The 23408-nt window shown below is 54.0% G+C and overlaps 7 protein-coding genes and 1 non-coding gene across 8 annotated transcripts; 5 read left to right on the plus strand and 3 right to left on the minus strand.

Annotated features, from left to right (window-relative positions):
• Window positions 1-1486: 1486 nt before the first annotated feature.
• On the minus strand, window positions 1487-3074 carry QC761_201290 (uncharacterized protein). The gene is made up of 2 exons (XM_062875859.1): window positions 2779-3074; window positions 1487-2714 (listed from the first exon to the last, which is right to left on the minus strand). The coding sequence occupies exons 1-2, from the start codon at window positions 2878-2880 to the stop codon at window positions 1812-1814; spliced, it is 1005 nt and encodes a 334-aa protein (XP_062734398.1). The 5' UTR covers window positions 2881-3074; the 3' UTR covers window positions 1487-1811.
• A 504-nt stretch (window positions 3075-3578) lies between these two features.
• On the minus strand, window positions 3579-6074 carry QC761_201300 (uncharacterized protein; the record flags this gene model as incomplete). Its single annotated transcript, XM_062875860.1, has 1 exon — window positions 3579-6074. One exon carries the CDS (start codon window positions 6072-6074, stop codon window positions 3579-3581), a length of 2496 nt encoding a protein of 831 aa, XP_062734399.1.
• Window positions 6075-7306: 1232 nt separating this feature from the next.
• On the plus strand, window positions 7307-12691 carry QC761_201320 (uncharacterized protein; the record flags this gene model as incomplete). Its single annotated transcript, XM_062875861.1, has 1 exon — window positions 7307-12691. The coding sequence occupies one exon, from the start codon at window positions 7307-7309 to the stop codon at window positions 12689-12691; it is 5385 nt and encodes a 1794-aa protein (XP_062734400.1).
• Window positions 12692-13140: 449 nt separating this feature from the next.
• Window positions 13141-14567, plus strand: QC761_201323 (uncharacterized protein; the record flags this gene model as incomplete). Its single annotated transcript, XM_062875862.1, has 2 exons — window positions 13141-13567; window positions 13803-14567. Exons 1-2 carry the CDS (start codon window positions 13382-13384, stop codon window positions 14565-14567), a joined length of 951 nt encoding a protein of 316 aa, XP_062734401.1. The 5' UTR covers window positions 13141-13381.
• Window positions 14568-15124: 557 nt separating this feature from the next.
• On the plus strand, window positions 15125-15242 carry QC761_0032390. The gene has a single exon. It is a non-coding gene; the product is annotated as a tRNA-Pro (tRNA).
• A 1040-nt stretch (window positions 15243-16282) lies between these two features.
• QC761_201326 (uncharacterized protein) lies at window positions 16283-16582 on the minus strand (the record flags this gene model as incomplete). The annotated part of the gene is made up of 1 exon (XM_062875863.1): window positions 16283-16582. The coding sequence occupies one exon, from the start codon at window positions 16580-16582 to the stop codon at window positions 16283-16285; it is 300 nt and encodes a 99-aa protein (XP_062734402.1).
• A 1768-nt stretch (window positions 16583-18350) lies between these two features.
• QC761_201330 (uncharacterized protein) lies at window positions 18351-19496 on the plus strand (the record flags this gene model as incomplete). The annotated part of the gene is made up of 1 exon (XM_062875864.1): window positions 18351-19496. One exon carries the CDS (start codon window positions 18351-18353, stop codon window positions 19494-19496), a length of 1146 nt encoding a protein of 381 aa, XP_062734403.1.
• A 1169-nt stretch (window positions 19497-20665) lies between these two features.
• QC761_201350 (uncharacterized protein) lies at window positions 20666-23223 on the plus strand (the record flags this gene model as incomplete). Its single annotated transcript, XM_062875865.1, is given in 3 exon segments — window positions 20666-20917; window positions 20977-22651; window positions 22667-23223. The coding sequence occupies 3 exon segments, from the start codon at window positions 20666-20668 to the stop codon at window positions 23221-23223; spliced, it is 2484 nt and encodes an 827-aa protein (XP_062734404.1).
• Window positions 23224-23408: the final 185 nt, after the last annotated feature.

The following is a 23408-nucleotide window of genomic DNA, read 5'->3' on the forward strand; positions in this document are numbered from 1 at the left end:
TTGGTGTGGGGAGAGGACAGTGTGTTTTCACCTTCAATTGACCAGATCTTGAATTTGCTGGTGAGGCTGGCGGACTTGTGGCGGCGCCAACACTCATCATACAAGAGCCTGATAAGGACTGGTAAGCGTATCTAGACGTTGTACAGTACTTCAGTGAACTTTATGGCGAGCCGATCACAGGCATATTCTCGGAATGGCGTTAAAAACTTCCGTCAGGTACCATCGATGGGCGTGGGGGACCGACAAAACGAGGTGAGACAAGCTTGTTTGCTTGACATGATCGATCCATGTCACCCTGTCAAGATCCGGGGTACAAAGAGCCGCCTACGTAACATCTGATATCTTTGAATATCAATATCAACTTTACTCCATGGTATTGTACATTACTCTTACATTTACAGGTTGTCGTCGTCGTCGTAGTAAGTACAACGCAGGCATAAGCAACGAGCAAGCTACTTCGTAGTAATTGCTAGCGCCGTCCACAAACTAGTAGAGGTAAGGCACTGTGGCTGCCCAATATTGCCAGCACATGCAAGAGATCACGAGATATCGTCCATGAGACGCCCAACACGCTAGGTAGTCCTGAAATCGAAAGTCTATGGAGCCACGAGTATGTATCTGTCTAGTCCCAGCATTCTTATTTCACAACCTTAGCTTTCACTATTTAGAATCCCAGCTTTAATTGTCCAATATCCACAGCTCTTCACAGTCCCAAATCCTAGCTTTTTACTGTCCACAATCTGAGCTTCTAACTGTCCAAAATCCCAGCTTCTTATGCGACATCCTCTATGAGCACCCTTATATATAGACACTTCCTCCGTGTACATTATTAACTTTCATTTATGCACCTCTCACTCCCACTATCTCATGTGCATCCCCCATATTATAGCCCTGGCCCATAGAGAGGGTTATCCGTCCAAACTGTCCACCACGGTACTCCTGATAGCTCTAGAAGCAACCTTTTGCAGTGATGCTTTGAGCGTGCCCGTGGAGCAAGTCCGTATGCTATATGTTGTGTGCCATTTATGCCATGCTCTCCATGCTGACAGTTTCTCGGTCCGGGCTCTTCCTACGCTACCACAACACCACTCACCATGGCAACAACGGCAACAACTGGATGACAGCTACCACAGCCACATTACTACTTATTCAAGCCTGCATGCTTGCTCTTCCTGTTCCCTCTGCAACTTACTTTTGCCTACGCACACATCCTGCGTCGTAGATAGGATCGTTACAACACGGCTTATTAGAATTAACATAATGACAATGACAAGATACCTAGGTATTATGACGGCATTGGCTATTTACTATATTACATAAAGCCACTCACAAAGCATGAAGATACTTAGTCTAAGCTTTATACAGATTTGATCTTAGCAACCGTTTCTTATGATCCTGGCTCTTACTGTCGAAGATCCCATCTTGCACAATCTAAAATCCCGGCTTTGACAATATGGGTTTTCAGCTTCTTGTTAAAACGAGGCTCTATAAAGTTATAGTGGATGAAAATGGATAGAATATATTTGAGGATATTCAATCTAAGCTTATATTTATCTCATCTCCGTATTTGTCTCTTACAGCCTTGGCTTTTACTATCTAAGCTGGTGGCTTTTGATGTCTAAATCCCAGCTTTTGTTATTCAAAATCCGATGTTGCTCCAAACGGGGCATTCTCAACAACAGAACTGTACATCAAGCTCGCCCACTTTGATCGAAAGAAAGCCCATATCACAGATTCATCCTATCACAAAGCACCGACTTGAAACATCAAACACAACGCTCTAAAAAGCAGTCATCGCCCCCCTTTTCCCTCTACAAGCTCGGCCGTCCCTTCACCCCCAAAACCCTAAACCCCAACCTCGGCGCATGTACCCTAACCCCCTTCTCATTCTCCCACACCACCTCCTTCTCGTCCACCCCCACCAACCTCCCCCTATCCTTGAACGCGCTCCCCGTATCAGTAGGAAAAACCTCCACCACATCCCCCTTCTTCAGTCCCTGAACCTTGACCACCGGATCAGCCTCATCCACCCCGATATCCCCCCCCCTCTTCCCCTTCAAAATCAGCTCAGCCGCTTCCCCACCCTTGATGACCCTCCCTTCCTTCCCACTCAGCGCATTGATGAACTGGTCAAACCTATTCACCCACGCCATCGTCTTCGGGTAGCGCGTCTTGTTTATGACAGCAGGGTCAAGAGCATTGTCGTTGTGAGGAGGGGGAAGGGTCAAAAGCCAGTGGATGACCCACACCCCTTCCACATCTGCGCGTGTGGGCTCCTTCCCGCCGAGGACCCAGTTCCTGCCATCGCTGAGGATGGTCTCTTCTAGTAAACGGACTGAGGATTGGATTTCAAGGAGGGCTTCCGCCCGGGAAAGGGCGCGGTCTTCTTTCGTGCGGGGAGCGGCGAAGGTTGCGGGAGAGAATGTGGCGCGGTCTCTCAGGAATTTGGGGTCTTTCATCACGGGGAGGGAGGAGGGGAGGAGCTCGGCGGCTTTGAAGAAGAGGGTTGTGGCGGTTGTGAGGGTGGAGAGGAGGTGGGTGATGGTTTTTTGGTCTGCTGTGAGGGGGGGAGGGGGGAAGAGGGTGTCGAGGAGGTTGAGGATGAGGCGGGTGTCGAGGTAGAGGTCGCCGCCGTGGGCGAGGAGGGGGATGCGGCGGTAGTTGAGGGAGAGGTGGGTTGATAGGTCGGGGCGGGGGAGGATGGGGGGTTGGAGCTTTTGCGAAAATGTTAGCGTTTGGATGGTGAGAATGTGATGGAATGAGGCCGACTCGACTCACGCATTGACAGTATGGAATTCCCCTGATCTTGAGATACCAAATCAGTCTTCTCGCATAAGGCGAGAAGGGGTAATGATACAGAATGAGAGGTTGGTCTGCCATTGTGAGAAAGTTATGAGAGCAACACTTGCACAAACAACAGGAAGGATGCAGAGAAGCAGACGCTGAACAGGTGAGTGAGGCTCAATTCATATATTCATACATTCCCTATATCGATTACAAACCTCGGTTCATCCGGATGTCGTTTAATTCACGGAGCCCTGCGATGGTGGTTCGGCCTCGGCCCGGGGTAAGGTGCGCGTTGACATGCGGGGTTACGGGGTAGCTCCCGCCGTTGGGGCAAAAAGTCTAGGCCTACGGCACCAAAGGAGCACGGGCCTTGTCTTGCTCAGTTGGCTCCCTTGTGATTCTACCTCTTACATGGATAGTACACTTGATGGACAGTGCAAGCTGAACTAGATAGCATCTGCTGAAAGGCACGGATGCACAGTGACTCGTATTTGCACACGTAGACTAAACTCAAGGCAAATACAGATGGAAATAACGTGACAAGAGATAAAAACTATTATTCCCTCCATGCTGGCCGGCTATCCATCTAATAACATATCCTAACAACACACTATAATAAAAATATCCTTTCCAGAAAATAGACTGGTATATCCCTCTCTTTTTGTTTTGATGACGATAATGACAATGACAAATCCCAGATGAAGATGCAAAAACCAAACCCCCAAACGCCATTTTCCCTGTATCTCATACCCCCCCTATTCACCATCTTACACTTCACCTCCATCACTCATTCAAACCACACTCCCAACAGCAATACTCCTCTTCCCCCTCCACCCCCTAAACCGTCCCATCAACCCCCCCTTCCTCCTCCTGTTCCCCTTCTTTTTACTTCCCCTTTCCTTCTCCTGCTTATCATACCCCCCCTGCCCACCACCACCCTCCTGCCTGACCCTCTGCACTAACCAAACATTATAAACCCCAAACAACAACCCTCCAACCACCATCTCCACCGCCTCCAAAATCCCAGCAATGATCGCCTGCGTCGACCACTCCCCATTCTGCACAGCATAAACCCCCACCACCGTCCCAACCAGCCCAACCATGCTGTACATCACAAGCGGCAAGTACAACTTGTTCAGCAACCAGACATAATTCCTCCTCCACTTCAACCCCAGCCACGCCGTCCCAAAAGTTCCGATGATGATAAACACAAAGCCTACCACCATCGTTGCCGTGTTCGCCCTGGTGAGAAGAAGTTTCTTGTCCGGGGTGGTGTTTGCGCCTAGGTTGATGGGTATAGCGCTTTCAGGGTCCAACGGGGGGCGGGAGAGGGCCGTGAACGACCCCGGGATGATCACGTAGCCGGCTAGAAGAAGAAAAAGAAAAAGGGTGGAGAGGATGTTGTGCAGGCGGGGAATTTTGTCCAGAGACAGCAGGATGGACATGTAAGGTGTTTGTGGGGCCTGGGTGTTGTACAGTGGTTTGGAGTAGGACAGGTCCGTGTTTTTTCTTGTTGGCGGGGAGAAGGAAGAGGATGGTTGGACGGTTGGGTTTAACGGGCGGGTGGATGTTGCCGTTGCGGAGGAGGCGACTGAGTCGAGGGAGCTGGAGTGCGAGTGTTGGTTGTAGGCTGGCTTGGGGGGAGTGCCTCCGACGGTGCGGGGCTGATAGGGGGGGGAGACGACGGCCCGAGGCATGGTGGGATAGCGACCGCCGTCTTGGTTTGACGAAGGGGAGGTGATATTGCGGGAGAGGTAACCGCCCTGGGGCGGGGAGGTTACTCTTGGTGGGCTGACGATGCCGGACCGGGAGGGGCCAGCAGCATAGGTGTTGTTGATGTTTCGGGAAGAGCTGGTGATGTTGAGAGGGGCGATTTCTTTTCGTTGAGGAGGAGCGGCGAGGGCTGGTCTTTGGGGAGGGGCTGATGGGTTTTGAGAGAAAAGACCAACGGGTATGCCGCCTTCTGCTACTTGAGGGTTGGGTGGCGATTGCCTCAAGGGGTTAATGGTTTGTTGAGAAAGGTTGGAAGACATGACTGGCTTCTGGGGTGGGTTAGGAGGCGATTGCCTCAAGGGGTTCATGTCAATGTTGTTGCGAGAGAAGCCGGCCGGCAAGCTTGAGTCGGCAGGAGGGGGCGGGGGGTTTGGTGGTGATGACCGAAGAGGGTTCATCAACATTTGGTGTGGCGGTGAATTGACCGGCTTTCGAGAGAACGAGCCAGTGGAAGGGGGTAGAGGTTTTGAAGGAGAAACAACATTGCGGGAGCGACTAGTCTCTGCCGAGACGTGGGAATTGTATGTGGCCTGAGGTAAGGCGCTCTGCGGTGAAACCAAACGGTCAGAGGTTTGCGGAAATCCTCCGGCGGACACGGAGGTTTGCCGTGGAGGAGGATTGGGTGTGAGGTTTGCGGTGCGGAGCGGCGGGGGGTAGGCTGGGTTTCTTTCCTGTGGCATATTGCGCCTTGCCTGTGCCTGATCAAACGATTGCACCGGGGCCATTGCTTGTTGACGAGTCGGTCGTAGAACCACCGGCACAGCTTGTTCAACTCGAGAAGATTGAACTTGTCCGGACCGCGATGAAGTGGGGACCGGGGGCACCGGTCCTCGCGGGACAGGAAGGGCTTCTGCCGGGATCGGCGGCCCCTGACGAGACGGGCCTTGCACCGCGGCCACGGGGGCAGACGGTAATGGGCCTCGAGGCGGTCCTCGACGACTAGCTGTTTGATTTGCTTGGATCTCTGCTTGAGGAGGTTCTTCTTTCACCGCTGGTTTCGGGAAAGAGAAGTTGGGTGCATCTTGATCTGGACTGACTTGGTTCCTGGCGGAAGCTGGAGGCCCTTGATTGAGTTTGCGTTGTTGGGTACTTAAAGCTGCTGGACGTTCTGGTGCACTTTCGGTAGGCTCTCTGCGTGAAGAAAAGCTTGCCTCTGTCACATTCTCAGCAGTACGCCCTGGAGCTGGTTGACGACTGCTCCCCTGCGTCGAAGGTTGGCGAGGCATCCCTCTCTTGGGACCGGCCGACCGCTTTCTTCCTCTGACAGCCGTACTTTCTTGCCCCCTCGCCGTCCTGGGAAGCCGGTCATCTTCTTCAGTGGATGCTGGCACCATAGATTGCTGTTGCTGTTGTTGAGGTCTCTGTTGCCGTGAAGGTGCTCTCCGTGGGCCTCCTTGAGCTGTTGATGATTCTCCTGCTTCGTCACCTCCAGGAACTGGTTTTCGAGATACGCTTCCCTTTGCGATCTGCTGTTGCCCTTGCTTTTGCACACGAGGGGCCCCTGCTGAAGACATGTTGAAGAATCGCAGTGAGTATATCTCTCAAGGGAGGCAGTCGTAATCACGGGCGAGCAAGCAAGATGAGGTGAGGTAAGTCTAGACCTTGATGAAGCAAGGGCGGCCAGGGAAGGGATATACGGCATTATATTGGAACTGGAAATACTACACACAAGACGTCGAAACACATGATCGGCCTGTGATGGCCCTCCTGAAAGACCGGGTCGGAAACATGTCGTTGGAAGTTGGGAGGCTCCCGGGAACACAGCAGCCAAATGAGATGAGCAAGCCACTGGGCTCTTCCCCCACGGTCCGGGTCAAGGCCGGTGAGCCGCCCATAAAGAATATTCGAAGGAGCTTGGAATAGAAATCTGAAGTCTGCCGTGCGAGTCTGGTCATTATGGGTGCCGACCGACGGCCGGTGTCCAACCCGGTTGGCCGGGTCCGAAACAGAACAAAAAGAACGCTTGAAGGCGGCGCGGGAGAAGTGATCACTCTGTTTTTGGTGCTGGTCGAGCCGGTCCAGCCGACCACTGAAACTAAGAGGCACAGCTGGGCCAACTGCCGTTCATGCATCGCCAGAAAACATAAAGACGGCCAAGGCACTCTCTTCAATGTCGACTTCGACCTGGCCATCACTGGTCATGAATTCTGCTCAAATGTTATTAGTCACTCCATAAAGAAAACTGGAACCAGGTTGCTTGGCTGCAACAATAACAACAGTCGAGTAGAGCAGGATGCCGAGATACGGATAGTGCAGGTTCATAGAAGATAACAACAATAAGAAGGTTTTATTCACTCCTATTTTTGAATCAATTGACGGCTCACAAGTGAAAAGAGCAACCTGCGACCTCGACTGCGACTTGCGATAAAAGTGACGAGACTGAGAAATAGATAATCTGATGTTCGCATCGCTCCGCCTCTGGCTCTGGTTGTCGGTTATCGGAGCATCGAGGCCTAAACCAATCAGAGAGCTGGAGACTTCAGGCAGGCAGCCCCACCATGGACACCCAGGATATGCTCCAGCCAATCAGACGTCGAGCGGCAGACGTCCGTCAAAATTTGGCTCCACGATAGCGGTGCCATCGAACTCGATAGGTAGGCGCATTCCTTGTGACCGCTGTGGTTCTCAACTCCCGTCAGGTCAACCCAAAAAAAAAAGTCCCAGCTGTTGCCGCTGCAGTGGCATCCCGACCACCCTCACTTTGCTCGTATGAAGCCGGCGAAGGAGCTTGTGTCCACAGCAAGCGATGAATTCGTCTGTGATGGACTCCAACCAGCCAGCTCAGCCAAAAGACGCTGCCATGTCGGCCAACGCCCCCCTCGACCTCGACGCGCAGAGCCCACCGCGCCCTCCTTTTTCTCCATTGACCGAAGCCGCAACGGACTCGGGCACCCGCGAACCTTCAGTTAACCCGGGCGCCACGCTCGACCAGGACGAGCAACAAGACCAAAATGCGTCCGCTTCAGCCATCGCCGACGCTAACCCGTCACTATCTTCCGCGCTCGTCAACTCTAACTCCAGCTCCAACTTCAACTCCAACTCTTCCAACTCCAACCTTTCCCATCTCAACGTCTCCCAGATCAACGGCGCTTCAGCAATGGACAATGTCACCATGGATATGGGCTTTGATGCCGGCATGGACATGTACGGGCAGGGCATCACGCCTGCTACCAACATCCTCATGGCCATCGCCCGCAGTTATACTCAAACCCAACAGCAGCAGCAGCAGCAGCAGCACCAGCAACAGCACCAGCGGCGACAATCTCAACTGCCCTCTACCATTCACCCCGCCCAGGTCTCACGAACTCACAGTGCGCTTGATGTTCCCGATGCGTTGATGGCGATCCCCGAACCTTCTCGAGCCCCGCCGCCTGTCGAGCCCCGGCTGGAGTCGTTTGCCAGGATTGAGTTTGCCGACAGTGTGTTCCAGATGACCACCTATGCCGTCGTGATCGGCCGTGACGTCCGGGCGCTGGAACTAGCAAGGAAGCAAGAAAAGGAGGATGAGGCCTGGAGGCAGATTGTCGATCAGTATGCGAGACAAGGTCTTCCGCCTCCCCCACGGCCAGAGCTCAATCGTCGAAAGTTTACGAGATCATATGTCAGTGAAGAAGGTGGCATGCTGGGGCCGGAATCCGAGGACGAGGAGTATGTCCGGCCTGCAAAGCGTAGGAGAGTTAGTGTTGCGAATTCGGCATCCGGCGACTCGTCCATGGCGCAACAAGAAGCTGCCATGGCCGCCGAGCAAGCCGCGCTGAACGACAAGAGCCTTGCTGCCAACCGCCAATATGTCTGGCACACCCCCGGTTCGGCATCTGTCAACCTCAATGCTCTAAGACCGTCCCCATATACCGTTCCCTTCATCGGCATTCACTCGCCCGGGCCAGACATCGCCAAGAAGACAAAGGGGATTTCAAGACAGCACTTGAGAATTGAGTACGATCAAAACGAAGGCGTCTTCAAAGCGTACCCATTACATAGAAATGGCATCTTTATTGATGATAAATTTCACAAAGACGAAGGCGTCACGCTGAGGAGCGGCAATCGTATCCAGATTAAAGAGGTCGAGTTTAAATTCATCATCAACGGCGTTGCCGAGGGCAAGACTGGTGCGGAGGAGGAGCCGCAGCAGGAGGCACCCGCAGCAGTCAACCGGCGCTACTCAGAGGGTGGCAAGGAGATGAGTTTTGATTTTGAGAGCTCCCACGACGCAGAAAAGGGGAGCACCAGCCCGGAGGAAGTGCCAGTGGAGGCAGCAAAGGAGAGTAGCGAAAGTGAGCTGTCGGATCTGGATGAAGAAATGCCCGATGCAGGGGAGCCGGAAGACGCCGAGGGCGAGGAGGACCAAGAAGTCATGGAGACCATTGAGCAGGATGCCGAAGAACAACTCAGCCACATCAAGCCTGAAGATATGACGCCCGAGATGCTTGCTGCTTTGCCATTGCTTCCACCCAAGAAGCGCGGACCTGGCAGGCCTCCCAAGAACGGCATTATGTCCAAGAGAGAGGAAAGATTGCGAAAGAAGGCAGCTATGGAGCTTGCAAAGAAAAACATGCCGCCACCAACACCCGGCGAACCACCAATAAAGCGCAAGGTTGGTCGGCCACGAAAACATCCTCTCCCGGAAAACACGCCAGACCGGCCAGAGAAGCGCAAATACAAGCCACGCAAATCAAAGAACGGCGAGGAAGGCGAGATGTCGGAGACGGAAAAGACGCTCGAGAAGCGAAGGCGCGAAAAGCCCAAGACGCCTCCTCTGGAGCTGAACAGGGCAGATTACACAGAGGAGCAGCTGCAAAAGCCCAACAAGAATTACGGCATTCTCATCGACGAGGTCTTGTCCGCAGCCCCACCCGATGGGCTGACTCTCAAGCAGATCTACAAGCGCATCCAGATGAAGTATCCCTTCTACTATTTCACAGTAGACACCAAGGGCTGGGAGAGCAGTGTTCGGCACAATCTTATTGGCAATGTTGCCTTCAAGAAGAACGAGGAGACCCACTTGTGGGCCCGGGTACCTGGGATTGACATCGATGCTGGCAAGAAGCGGAAAGCTGCGTCTCCGGATCATTCCACGTCGATTCATTCATTTGGCCAGCACTATCAACCAACCGCAGCTCCTCAGGTGCAGCTGTTTCACTCGGAGGCTGGTGCGCAGCAAGGGTACCGGCCTGGTGCTGGGCCTCCTCCACGTCCTGGGTATCCGGCTTCTCAAAGTCAGATGAATCTTGGCCAGCATCCTCATCAGCAGCTCTCGGCGCAGCCCGTCGGCGTTGGTGCTCAACAAGCCCTCCACCAGCCCTATCAGAGCACGGCTCAAGGGAACGGTATCCCCCAGATGGCCGATCAAGGGGCAGCCCAAGGTTCCCGTCCCATACCCGCCAACCCGCAAGCGACGGCCTATTCGTCACCGTACGCATCAAGGCCCCCTCCATCGGCTTCGCCTCAGGCTGGCAATGTGCCACAGAGTGCTCAAAGGCAACAGCTTCCGCATCAAAACGAAGCAGCTCCGCACAACGGTGTGCCTCAGCCCAACAATGCGTCTCCGCACCCTGCATCGGCGGCGGGAGTCAAGCCAGGCCAACCTATCAGTACCAGCGGAACCCCAGCCCCGATCAAGCCTTCTATCCACCCAAGGCTCGTCGAGATTATCCGAAACTTTAGGAAAACAGTTACTTCGATCGGTGCAATTCGTTCTAATGTGGGAGATGCAGGAGAAGCTATTGCCATGTCTGTGATCAACCGCGGTCTCGGGTTGGCCAACCAGTCTACTACGCCAACCTACGAGTCTATTGAGAAGATTGTTCTCAATGTGTTTGAATCCCAGACAGCCAAGCAGTTGGTCGGTTTTGAGATTGCGCCAAAGCTGATTGAGAGGCTAGTCTCCTTCAAGAGGCAGATGATCAACACTTTGAAGGATAAGATGAAGCCCCTGGAGGCGGAGCAGTTGGTGCTGTCAGCCATCGACCGCGTTCTCGGTTTTGCGGACAAGAGCATCATGCAGGGAACCGATGCACAGAAGACATCCTACGAGCTCGCAGAGGGTGTTTTGATGCCAGCGGTGCAACGCGAGATTGCAGCCCATGACAAGGAAGCAGCTGCTGCCTCCATGCCGCCTACCCCCACGCCAGCCCCTTCACAGGTGCGGACGCCGGCGCAAATGCCGGCGCCGGGTAAGCATCCCTCGACTCCGCACTCGACTGCAGCACACCAGTCCGCCACTGCTGCGCGCCCCGGCCCCGTTCCGGCGGCCCAAACCCCTGTGCAGATGCAGAATCAACCCCCAAGGCCAGTCTACACTCCGGCACAGCAAGCCCACATGGCACAGCAGCAGCCCCGAGCAACTGTAGGGCAACCTGCGCCTGCTGGGACTTCGAATGGGAACCCGATCAATGCACAATATATGAATCAGAATGCGGTCTCTGGCTCTGGTGCTGGGCCCGCCGGCGCGCGGCCTATTGATCAAGTTGCACCTGCACCTCAGTCCCAAGTTGTCCCGGCACCGGTCGCCCAGGGTGACGCCCCGGCGAGATCTCAGGCTTCAGCGGGCTCTGCTACTAGCTCGAACCAGAAGAGACCACAGTCACACGGGATGCCGGTTCAGGCGTATCCCCATCTCCAGGCAGCGCAGGCTCAATATCGGACACAGGCCTCAACACAATCTCAGCAGCAGAATCCCGCGGCGGCTCAGCAGCAGAATCAACAGCCACGGGTTCAGCCAGGACAGGCACAGCAAGCACCGAGCTACTCAGTACAGAACCAGCAGCCACAGCAACAGGCGCAGAATCAACAGGCAGCTCAACAGATTCAGAACCGTCCACCTCAGAGCCCGGCACCAACCCCAGCCCGGATCCAAGGGCAGAGTCACCCAGTTCAGGCTCGGCCAGCGCAGGGCGGGCAATCTCCTCTTCAAGTTCAGAGTCAAATTCAGGGCCAAGTTCAAGGGCAAGTCCAGGGCCAGAGTCAGGGGCAAAAACCGGTTCCAGGACAGGGGCAGGGGCAGGCTCAGAGCCAGGCACCCAATCAGCAGACACCGGTTCAGCAGACCCAGGGACAGTACCAGCCTCGTCCACAGGTTGCGGTTTCGGCTCAGCAGGTTCAGCAACACGCGCAACAGCCCTCACCACAGCAGGCCCAGCAGCAGGCGCTACAGAAGACACAACAACATGCTCAACAACAGCCTCGTACTCAGCCAACACAGGCCCAACCGGTTCAAGCTTACCAAACCCAGGCGCAGCAAGCCCGTGTTCAGCAACAGCCGACTCCCCAGCAGACAGCTCGACAACAACCAGTCCAGCAGCAGCCTATTCAGCAAGTTGCTCAACCGTCCGTCCAGCCGTCTCACATTCAGCAAGCCCATGTCCAACAGCCACAGGCTCAGCATGCCCAAGCTTCGCCGACACAAGCTCAACAGCCTCCGACGCAGCAGATCCAGGCTCAGCAACCGCTTGTGCAGCAAGCTTATGCTCAGAGCTCCTATGCCAGGCCCACTACTCCGGCTCAGGCTGCTCAAATGTCGCGGGCCCAAGTTCGCCCACAAGTGCAGCCCCAGGGTCCCGTCCAGGCTCCAAGTGAAGCTTCCGGTGCATCGCCGGCCCCTTCTCCAGCACAAAAGCCTGTGCCAGGCCCAGCTCAGGTGTCAGCCCCTCGAGTTCCTTCGCCCACCACCCAAGCTCAGCCAAGTCAGGCTGCGGTCCCTTCCATCCAGAATGCTGCTCCGCTTCAGAACCAAATGCCTGCTCAGACCCAAGCATCTGCCCAGCAACCTTTGTCTACCACTCAACCTCAACCTTCAAAACCTTGGGGTCCAGCGGTCCCTAGCCCACCCGCGGCCCAATCGAACAAGCCATCCCCTCAGCTCTCTTCGCAGACGGCTCCTTCTGCTGCCTCCAAGGTCTCGATCCCAGCTCCGACAGTCACGGCGCCATCAGCATCACCAAGTCCAATTCAGCGTCTTGCTCCAACGCCCGGCATGATCCCTCTGCCGCCAAAGCCCCCGGCTCCGGTTGCTACACCGCCCCCTCAAGCATCTGCTGCTTCTGCGGATTCTGTTTCTAGTGCTGCTCCAGCTTCCAGCTCGGCAGCAGCATACATCCCTCCGCCACCGACACCAACACCGCCGGCGACGTGATTCTTCTTTCTAGTTTTTGTTTTTGGAGTTTAGGCGTCCAAAGGACGACTGGTTCAGCAAGCGTATGTCCAAACAGGTTTGCAAGGCTTACCTTTTATGGGAGAACATGGGGTATACCAAGGTTATGCATAGTTATGGGTGGGATAAAAGGAATGGTTATAATGGCAACTGGCTTCGAAATATCCGGGGGTGCGCAGGACGTGCAGGTTTTTTATTTTACGGTTTTGAAGTTGATATAGTAGTTTTTACGAGGTTGGAGGGGTTTGTAAAAGGAGAGGGCATGAATGCAGCGAGGTGTATATGTGTTATCTACGAGTTGACAGAGGAGCGGGTGGAATTCACGTGATGGTTGTTGTATTCTGAGAATAAATGCTGAAAGAATTGCAAATGTGATAACGGATACTGCCCCTGTGAGAATGATGTATGCCCATCTCCCTCAAGGGGGTTAGGGTTATATGCGGTCCAATTCTGCTGCCCCCACTCTTGATAGTAGCCTCAATTCATCCATCATTCAGACACCTTGATGGGCCATCGACTGGCACTCATTCACTCACTTCACCTGCTCCTCACTTACTCTCAACTCCTCCTCCTCTTATCTTTCTCACAACTTTAGCCTAGCTCCCATTCCCGCCATCATCAATGTCCCGCACAATCTGAGTCACCAACCAATCTTTTTTTTTATTCACAACAATGGCAGCGAAACCGGGGAATTCCCTCCCCAAAAACCTCCTCTCGTCTCCGTTCCTGGGAGAACTCCTCGCCAAGAGGTCGGTGTATGTCAAGGTCCGGCCTGCCCCGCAGAGTTTGACGCAGCGGAGGGCGATTTTGAGGGTGCTGAGGCAGCACGGGAGGATAGAGGTTTTTAAGAGCTTGGGTGTAAGATCTCTTCTGTCCTCCACTCTTTTCACGAACCATCTGTTTCTATATCTCATGCATCAATGACTTTTTATGGGATCAGTTATTGTCTTCTTGAATCATCTTTTTTTTTTAATGGATTAATCTTTTGCATGAATTAGTTATTGTTTATGCATCAGTCCTTTTTTTTTTTTTTCAGGGGGGTTGGAATTTTAATTACTTGAGTGGTCGGTGATGGATATTAACGCAAAGATAGGAACCGCACTCCTTCATCTCTGTAGCCTCGGACTCGGCAACAGCCAGGAACTTGATCCTGAAGGCGCCGCTCGAGGTGGCTTTTGCTTCTGCCCCTTCCCCACCACCATCAGGGACACAAACTGAGGAAGAACAACAAGGGGAAAAGTTCCTGGTTGACATCTTTGAGGCCGGGGGGTACAACCACAAGAGATTTGCCTCCCATCTTTCGCCTCTGGCAGGGCCCTGGAAGAACATCACTGCTTACCCCGGGGATTTGGCGTCTACGGTTACGGTGCCTGGGTTGACTGATGGGGATGGGGATAAAAGAGAGGTGCATGAGGATGAGGGGCTGCTGAAGAGTTTTGCGAGGAGGCATTTGGAGGGGGGGTACAAAGGGGGTAATGGGTGGAGGGGAATGACGGATTGGGAGGGGGGTGGGCAGGATGGGGGGGACTATAGGGAGGATAGGGAGACTTTTGAGGGGGGGTGGAGGGGGCGGGTGATGAGGGGGCGGTGGAGGGGGAGGGGGTATGGGGGGTTGGTTAGGGGGGAGGTTAGTGGGGAGGGAGAGGAGGGGGGGAGGAAAGAGGAGGGGGAGGGGAAAGAAAAGGGGAAAGAGATGGAGAAAGTAAAAGTTAGGAGGATTGTTAGTGGTGGTGGTGGTGGTAAAGAGGTGTTGCCTCAAAAGGATGAGGTTGCGAGGCAGGAGAAGGTAGAGGAGGGGAGGAGGTGGACGGTGAAGGAGAGGAGTGGGCTTGTGAGAGAGGTGAAGCGGTGGGTGTGATGTTTGGAGGTTGGATAGGGGCTGTGGGATGTGTGTGATATCTGGGAGTTGGGTGTTTATTGTTTGTGGTAATGTTTGTATTCGGAAGAGCTGCATGTAGAAAGATGGCATTGGTGGTGATAAATGGTAATCAACAGAAGGGTATCTGATTTCTGGGCATCCCTCAGCAACTAGGTATTTGAGCTTGGATGATGTGGTGCGAATCTTGCCAACCGAAAATACTTTTACATATTGTCCAAACTGTCTAGGTACATCGCCCATCTGAAGCTTTCGGCATCTATTGTCTGAACTTTGAGTACAAGCAAGCCCCTGAGCTTCTGTTGTCTGTTCTCTAAGCATTTACTATCATCCATCGAAGCTCAGAGATAGCTGTCAAAATAACGCCCCCGGTGGACAACCGAGTTCTTTCCTTTTTTTTTTTTTTTTTCACCTGTCTCTTTTATGATGATCTCTTTCTCCTATGTATCATTGATGTCCCACCTCTGTTGTGTTGTGCACGGGATGGTGGTCCTCTCTTATGCCCCATATTGGCGTAGTGGTATCACAGCACAGAAAAAGGGCCGCTGGTCTAGTGGTATGATTCTCGCTTAGGGTTCACCCTGATGTTTACAAAGTCAATCTTCCTTTCAGAAGAAAGCTTGCGAGAGGTCCCGGGTTCAATCCCCGGGTGGCCCCAGTTTCTTTTCTCTTTTACCATTTTTTTTGGTATCAATGTGACTCCACAGGTTGCAGCGGGGCCGGGGGGTTATGACGGTGGGAAGGATTGGGCTGCATGTCAAGATGGGAGAAATGTTGCCTTGTTGGGGGGCACGATGGGAAGGGGAATTGGTAGGTGACATTGGAGAAATTTGGATAGGGTTTCCAACGGGAGGGGGACTTGGGGTGAGTCTTGGTGATGAGTCTGGGTGATGGTGGGCCTCAGGGATTGGATTTCTTAGGCCCTTGACTGTAGATTACTCTTCTAAGCTGGAGGTGTGATCATTCTCTTTTTCTTCATCTCCAAGTCCTAGCTGAACAGTCGAGCCAGTTGGCGCTGGACCTTCCATCAAAGACAAAATCCCCCTCGTCCAATCCAAAACAAAAACATGACGGTACTTAGAAAGACATGATATCCCAGCCGTGCCGCCTCCCTATGGACCTACACCCCCCCCCCCCCCCCCTCCCCCCCCCCTGACCTACAACAACAAAAACGAGAGGAGAAAAAAAAACACAAAGGATTGACAATTTTTCAATTGTAGCCGAAGAGAATAGAGTGTGTCGAGGAGGGGAAAAGACAAAGGGAACTATAGGTTTCTTTGTTTGTTTTGGGGAATAGGTGCCCCATCGGGCATACACGCACATAATAATACATACGAGATGGCTTCTTGCTCGGGAGGCCGGCACAGAAGAGGGGGGAACTTTCCCTATGGCTACCTATGGACTGCATGTGAGTGGGTTGGGCGAGGAGAAGTTGAGTTGAAGCAAAGTTGCAAACTTGCACTGATGATCAGAATGCTACTAGAGACACAACTGACGACGACCAAACGCGAGGCTGCATAGCAACTCACCGAACCAATTGAACCCGATGGTGTGGTAAGTCCGAGTCGGCCGCCTTACGAGGGCGGCCATCACTGAGGCCCAAGAAGCCCTAAGAGCATCTCGTCTGCAGATGGTGTCATTAAGCGCGGGGCCTCCCTCTTGTCTCCCAACGAACGGCAGATGGACGCAGATCGTCATCACGATTCGCAGAGAGGCAACTGCTTTGCTTTGACAGCTCTGACAACGCAGCGGTGTGGGGTTAAAACGTTTGGACCCCAACATCTGGAGCCGAGGGAGGCGTGCTCCAGCTCTCCAGACGGACACAATGCTACGCCGCAGTGGTAGTGTACATTATATAGTAGGTCCTGCAAAAAAATATAAAATAGAAAATAGATTGAGACATGGCTGGGCTGGACGTGCAGATCGTTGAGGAGAGTCAGAGATATCCGTAGGGCTGTGTGTGGTCGGCAGTGTGGTAGGTAGTGGTGTATTGTCATCAAACGATTCCCGCGTCGCGGCATGCAGATGGTGTCCAGAGGGCCGCACTGTGACGGTACACGACACCAGTGCCTGGCGATCGGCTGGACAGGAGGAGCTTGACTGAAGCTTGGCTGCCTCGTCTGACGGTTTTGACACATGCAGTCTGATCTGGCTGTCACGGGCAATATCGCCAAAGCAGTGCCGAAAGTGAGAAGAGCTTGGAAGAGCTTGGACCAGCTGGCCAAACCGCGGGGATCTCTCTTAAGGTCCATTTCCCAGCGCCGGAAAGCGGCACGCCGTCTCAGCCCGCCGATTGGTGCGGTGGCCGGACCCAGTGCCGAAAGAGTCCCGTGCGGACCCCACATCATGAGATGAACCTCTCACAGTGTTGGGTGCTGAGGTGGCCCAAGGGTCTGGTTGATATTAAAAACCTTCACCGGTGGGACTTGAAACAATGCCGACGGGGGCGTCGTGCAATGGGCGGTCGGGTGAAATGCAAACATGTGTGTTGTATCTTCAACAATGTTGCATGAAACGGAGCCCTCTGCCGGGGCGGTTTCCGAAGCAATTTGTCGTTCACAAATGCAACTAGCAAAGATAAGGAAACGGGCGCTGACACTTGTCTTACTCATATGAGCTTGACCCTTGTGACCACCCGCCCCAGGGGCCCGGGGCGCTGGAACGCCACAGTGCACACGTACCGTCTGGGCCTTCTCGATTGGATGCCAGTGCCAGGGATCAGGAGTTGACCTCTCCAACAGCAGTGCAACCTAGCCCAGAGCAAACCCAACGGGCCGGCATCCTGCTTGACTGACGGCTGACATGCTCGAACCAGCAGCTGCTCCAGACCCGACCCATGGCTCCCAAGAGCCCAATTTCAACACTACCTGGTCTAGTTTCCTACACTAGCAGTTCAAGCCGAACCCGAGGGCATTCGACGGCACCTCAATTCCTTCCGTCGTCAGGCATCTCGGTGGAGCGTATCAAGTAAAGCACGAATCAATCGATTGACCAAGTCAGTCAGCAGTCAACAGAAAGGATCAGGGCGCAGCAATCATTTCATTCAACTTTGTTGAACTCGGTGTGGCGATTCAAAGAGGTTAGCGTGGGTTTTGACTGGTCAACGCACGCCGCGCGCTTCCTCTTCAATCACCTCCCAGGTCTCTCCGACGGCTTGGGTCACCCGCACGTCTTCGGTCAGGTCTCCAGACAGTGCGAGTCCACCCAGCGTAAAGGTGGACCTACAGCAGACAACTCAACCAATCACCAAGCTCGAGGCCGCTAGAGTACCGCGGGCTTGTTTCCTGGGAAAACCGCTCGCCACCTGACACCAGCAGCATCCCAAGCCGACACCTTGCTCAACCCGGCCTAGGGCTCTATTTTTGCGTGTTTGAGCAGCTGATGAGACAGCTCCTTTTTTTCTTCCTGTCTTTGTCTTCTTCTCGAGTCCTTCAGCCAGTCAGTCAGTGTATAGTCTGCATGATTGATCGCAGCCGACATCTCCTCCATCCACCGTCTGCTGCCAAGTCCCCGACCACGAGAGCCACGCCGGTTCAGCGTGGCCGCCACGACGCTCAAGCCCGCGCAGGAATACACTACTCGGTAGCGCAGGAAATAGGGAAAACGCCCAAGCCCTCATAAAACTATCGACCTCCCCTTCCCATTCCCCTTCCCCTTCACCTTCACCTTCCCCTTCCCCCCCGTCAAACCCGTCCCGAACAGCGGTTTCCCGTATGCCGTCGCCCGTCCAGCTGGATCGGCCAACTCGAAAAGCGTCAATCAGCCATGTACGGCCAATCCGTACACTGGCGCTCGACGCTCAACCACGATGCAGAGGGGGACAAAGACAACCGAGACGAAGGCAGGGCGCCCCGACAAGACAATGGGCACCACCAGAGTGAAGACGAGCAGCAGGAGGAAGTTGAATTTGCCAGTCGAATTGAAGAGTGGAGGCAACAACGAGCTCAACGCCAGCACCGAGATCATCAGCACAATGGACAGCGTTATCGGAGACATAGGGAGAAATCGCGCCAAGCCTCATCGTCACCACAGCCGGCCGATTCACCATCACCCGAACCGTTACCTGGGAACGCATCACCCCCAGGACGATCAACCGTCGACAGGTTGGCCCGCAAGCTGAGCAAGCAAAACTTGCAACACAGCAACCGTGTAAATGCACCGTTGTCACTGCCAATGGCCCCTTCACCATTGCAATCGATGCCTCCTGTCGTGCCTGAGACGCCATCCATCGCCGCAGAGACGTTTACAACGCCCTTTCCTGCACATGTGGAGGTGGATCAACAATATCAGCAACCCACATCGTCTCAGCCACCTACTATTTTACCAGAGACAGCTGCTGAGAAGCCCGAGGATAAACGACTCGACTTTAAGGAGCTCCGTCGACATGCCAGCGCGCGTGCACTACAGGCTCGCCTACAGGCCATGATTGACAACGAAACGCAGTGCAATGTACGCAGCGAGCCTATGCCACCACCGCCACCGCCGCCGCCGCCTGCAGCGACCATCCCAAGACCGTGGTTGGCACCTCCTGTGGGTGAACCCGTCGTTATCGAAGTTGACCCAGACTGTGCCATGCCAAATTGGGACAACAGCTTGGAGGTGGACGAAAATGACACCGGTGATATTGCGCTTGACGGTTTGGTGCCATCTGCACGCCACGCACATGCTCCCAGCGGTGTTAGAAAGCAATCGATTGGGGGTGTCGCTCTCCGGTACCGGTTGTCCGTCGACGCGGCGCTTCGCTGCCAAAACGTGGTCAGAAACCGCCCCAGAATGCGAAAGAGGGACAAGTCGCGCCACGGAAGCACCGTCTCCTCTGCCATGACGTCGGCCATCTCTTCACCTGTTGTTGGGCCCACCATACCCTCATCCTCGTCCATGCCGCCACCACCACCCTACACTCAACCCTAGAAGGGTCCGTTCTTGTTGTACATTTTGGTTTTGATATTCAACATATATGGATATATGATACCCCAGCCGATCGATCCCATCTCACCACTTACGAATCGGCGGCCCTCTGCTCATTACAGTGCTTTTATCTTTTCTTTACTTTCTGGGTGTTTCAACAGGAGTTCAACCGATGATCCAAAGCTTCGGCGTCAGGGGTTCTCAGGAGAGAAGCATGTGTAGCTTGTCTTTGTTGGTTTTTTTTTTGTTGCATATATCGAGGTGTTTGGGCATTCTTTTTTGGCTTATGGGGGTAAAACTTTGGGGAATACCCACACCACCATTTTACAGGGGCGTTGCAAAACATTTTAGACACATGGACGTGCCAAAAGGGCCATTGAGCACCATCATCTTATTCAGCCGGCGCAGTCTCTACACACAAAGGCCTTTTTTTTTTTCCTCTGTTTATTTTTTTTCTTTTTTTTTTTTTTTTTAGCTGTGCTATGGGAGCACATTCAAGGCTTTTTTGGCACAGTGCGGGAAGAATGGGGAGGGGGTCATGGTTGCAACAATGTACGAGAAACAAACTGATTAGAGTTTTTTTGGACACACGGCAATGCATCACCATTCATTGTTGACGGGGAGCTCGCTCCTTGTCATCTTTTAGTTCTTGGCCACACTGTTTTCTTTCACAAGTGGATCTCGTCAGTGATTATGTTTGCCTTGGATGTGGATGAATAGGTCGTGGTAAGGGAGGAGTCATTGGTCAGTGTCTCCTGTTCACCTTTTGACTTGAACTTTTGGTTTACATACTTCTACAGGTAGAGTTCGGAAAACTTTCCGACGAGATGTTCGAAACCAGCGACAACAGAGGTGCCAGCTGGGATGGTGCTATTGTGTCGGGGCTTCTCGGGTGAATGACAATCGCTTTCATATATCACCCGCGGGGGTATCTTAGCATTCCAGTCAGAGTCGATGCCTTTGTTGCGTGCTGAGAAGCTACCGCACAGTATGCTCGCTAGTGGTCTTCAAAGACAAGGAATTCGGGAGTAAGTCTTTGTTTTGTTGGTAAGCTTGCCCACAGCTCTCCACCTCACTGGACGAGACGCCACTGATGAGGCGTCAAGGGGGGTGCCTCGAGACGGCCAGAACCCAAGTCCACCACGAAATCGAGTGGGTGTGATGCGCCTGGAATGAATCACCGTGTCGAAGCAACCCACCCATTCCTCGGCAGGACAGGGGCCTCTTCTGATATGAGACCCTCAAGTACAAATGTGTTGAACACCCCCATCCCACCCCTGAACGCTTCCATACCTTGTGTTGCCGTGGCAGGTTGGCTTGGTTTGTTGATTTTTCTGCCGCTCAACCCCTACACCAACACCAGCACACAACAGACCCCTTTTTTTCTTTCTCCTTCTTTGCCCCCAACATGGCATACTGGAACATTCAAACACTCGTTACCAGAAGACACACACCGCACAGCACCAGCACCAGAGCTCGATAGCAGCAGGACCTACGGCGCCGACTCGACCAGACTGCGATTCGCTACCGACCACGACAAACAATGGCTGGCGTCGAGGGCGTGGCTTTCGTGACTGGCGGCCTACCCCTCGCGGGAAACAAACAAAGCGGCAGCTTCTACAGCCATGACATGGACGAGGCAGGATCGACCGATTTCTTTGACCAATTTGTCATGCTCGATGGCTCCGACTCGGAAACTACCGCAGAAGGGGGCGGCGGCCTCGGCCAGTTTTGCGGCGCTTCTGGCCTGCCCATGTCGCCACAGCTCTCGTCCATCGAACCATCACTGTGGATGCCCATCGCCGCCGAGACTGGCTCGGTCAGCGGGCGAGCGGCTGGCGGCGGTGGTGCGGCTGGGACTCACGGGAACTTCGGGCCACCGGGAGCCATCCACGACAACGTCAATGGCCATAGTTTGCCTGCCGGTGGCTGGCAGGGCGCCGTCAACTCCCCTATCATTGCCCGTCCTCGTCAGTTTCACCAGCAACAGGCACAGCGACTTCAACGATCGACGACCAATATTGGGGACCTCAAGATCAAACCGGATACCGAGGTTGACGGCCTACCCTATACCACCAGCGGGTTTAGAGAAGCTCTCGGTGGAGGAACCGTGTCAGACTCGGAGCTTCTCAAGCTCGAGGGGCTGTCGATGCGCGCGACAAAAGTCGAAGTGCCTCAGCCAGCCGCTTCTGTTCCTCCCTCGCCCACTCCTCTGGCAAGCAGTCCCAAGAAGACTAGTCGCCTAGGGGCTTTGTGTTCGAGATTCCGCAGCAAAGCGGCTTCCACACTTCAGGGCAAGTCAAAACAGCAACAGATGGAGATCAAGCAAGAATCCATTTCGACTCCCGTCATTTCTTCTGCCCAGATGGGAGGAGGGGCAGCAAAGCCTCGGCCAGGTCGATCAAGACCTGTCAATCTGGATCTCACCAAATCACAACTACCACCACTGACCGGTGCGGTGCCTACCTCATCGCAGCCACAGACCATCAGTGGTGATCAACTGATGAATGGCAGCAACAACAACAATAATAATATGAATTTCGTCAACGGTTTCATCGACGACCCTTTTCTAACCGGCCAATTCCTGAGAGGGGGGCAACTCGCCGCTCCGTTACCAATGAACAACAACAGCAACAACATGCCCCATACGCCACTGCAACCCCCCCTGATCGATAGCATCCCAGCCTCCTGGCAACTCCCCGTCACATCCTCAGGCTTTGTGTTGTCTCCCAATGGCGAAATCAACACCAGCTGGTGGGACACAACCGGCATCGACGCAATGGACACCGACCCGATAACCAACCTTTTCCCTCCCACCACCACCTCTACCACCACCAACCCCCGTGACGCCTCCCTCAACTTGGCTATGAACTTCCCTTCCAACTCCTTCGAGTACCCGCCCCCCCCGGGAGCAGAAGAGTTTTCCGTCTCCCAAAACTTAATGCTTCACATGCCCCAACCCCGCGGACCCAACTCTGCAGTCCTCCACCCTCAATACCGCGCCCAGATGCAACAGCAACAATCATCATCCTCCTCCTCCTCCTCACGGCGTCCCAAACCCCGTGCCCCTTCTTCAGGAGCCCGCCACCACCACTATACCACCTCCGGCCCGGGCATGTCCCCAAGGAAAACTCGCACCGTCGTCTCCGGCTCGTCAACAACCCTCTCCCCAACAACAACAACAACAACAACAACAACAACAACCACCTCCTCCAAACCTATCCCCCCTGGCGGTAGATCACACCGGAGATCAACAAGCATGACCACCCTCCCCTCAGGCACCCTCCTCGACCCCCCTTCTACTTCCCAATCATCCTCCGCCGCAATAAGAAAACGCCGCTCCTGGACCGGCCGTCGGGTCTCGCATTCATCATCGCAGATTAACCTACATTCTCTCGCCTCTCCTTCCCAATCGTCGCGAGGTCATACATCCACACGCCGGACACCGTCGTGTTCGTCGCTTGCGGCACTGGCCGGTATGGGTGGTGTGGAGCATAATGGTGGTGAAGGGGGAGGGGGGTCATTTGTGAACTACACGCCGAACGACAAGCAGCTCCTCATGACCGGGGTCGCGCCGAGCGGGAGCAGCAAGACAAAGTTGCGCAGAGAGAAGGAGGCGAAGGAGAAGGCGAGGGAGTTTAAAGAGCGGTTGGCGAGGGCGGTGGAGGCGGCCGGGGGGGATTTGAAACGGTTGGCGGAGGTGGAGGAGGGGTTGGCTATGGGGGTGTAAAACCGAGGGAGTAATCAAGGCTGACAGCCGGCCGAGAGTTATTTTCTTGAACTTTGATTTCAAAGGGCATTTTGAATGGCCGGGATGTTCTCTTGGATATGGGGTTTGTTGTTATTCTTTTTTGTTATGGGAATGTTTGTTCACGGTTAACAGTTTTATTGATATCAGAGAGCCCTTACGCTTCA

Source organism: Podospora bellae-mahoneyi, chromosome 2, assembly GCF_035222275.1.
Source record: "Podospora bellae-mahoneyi strain CBS 112042 chromosome 2, whole genome shotgun sequence".
In the NCBI taxonomy this organism is placed as follows: Eukaryota; Fungi; Ascomycota; class Sordariomycetes; order Sordariales; family Podosporaceae; genus Podospora; species Podospora bellae-mahoneyi.

What these genes read in the sequence shown, in the direction of transcription:
- QC761_201290 (XM_062875859.1), bottom strand. Translation starts at nt 2,880, where the DNA reads ATGGCAGACCAACCTCTCATTCTGTATCATTACCCCTTCTCGCCTTAT. An exon ending in GAATTCCATACTGTCAATGC is followed by an intron (nt 2,715 to 2,778) that starts GTGAGTCGAGTC and finishes TTTTCGCAAAAG; the next exon opens with CTCCAACCCCCCATCCTCCC.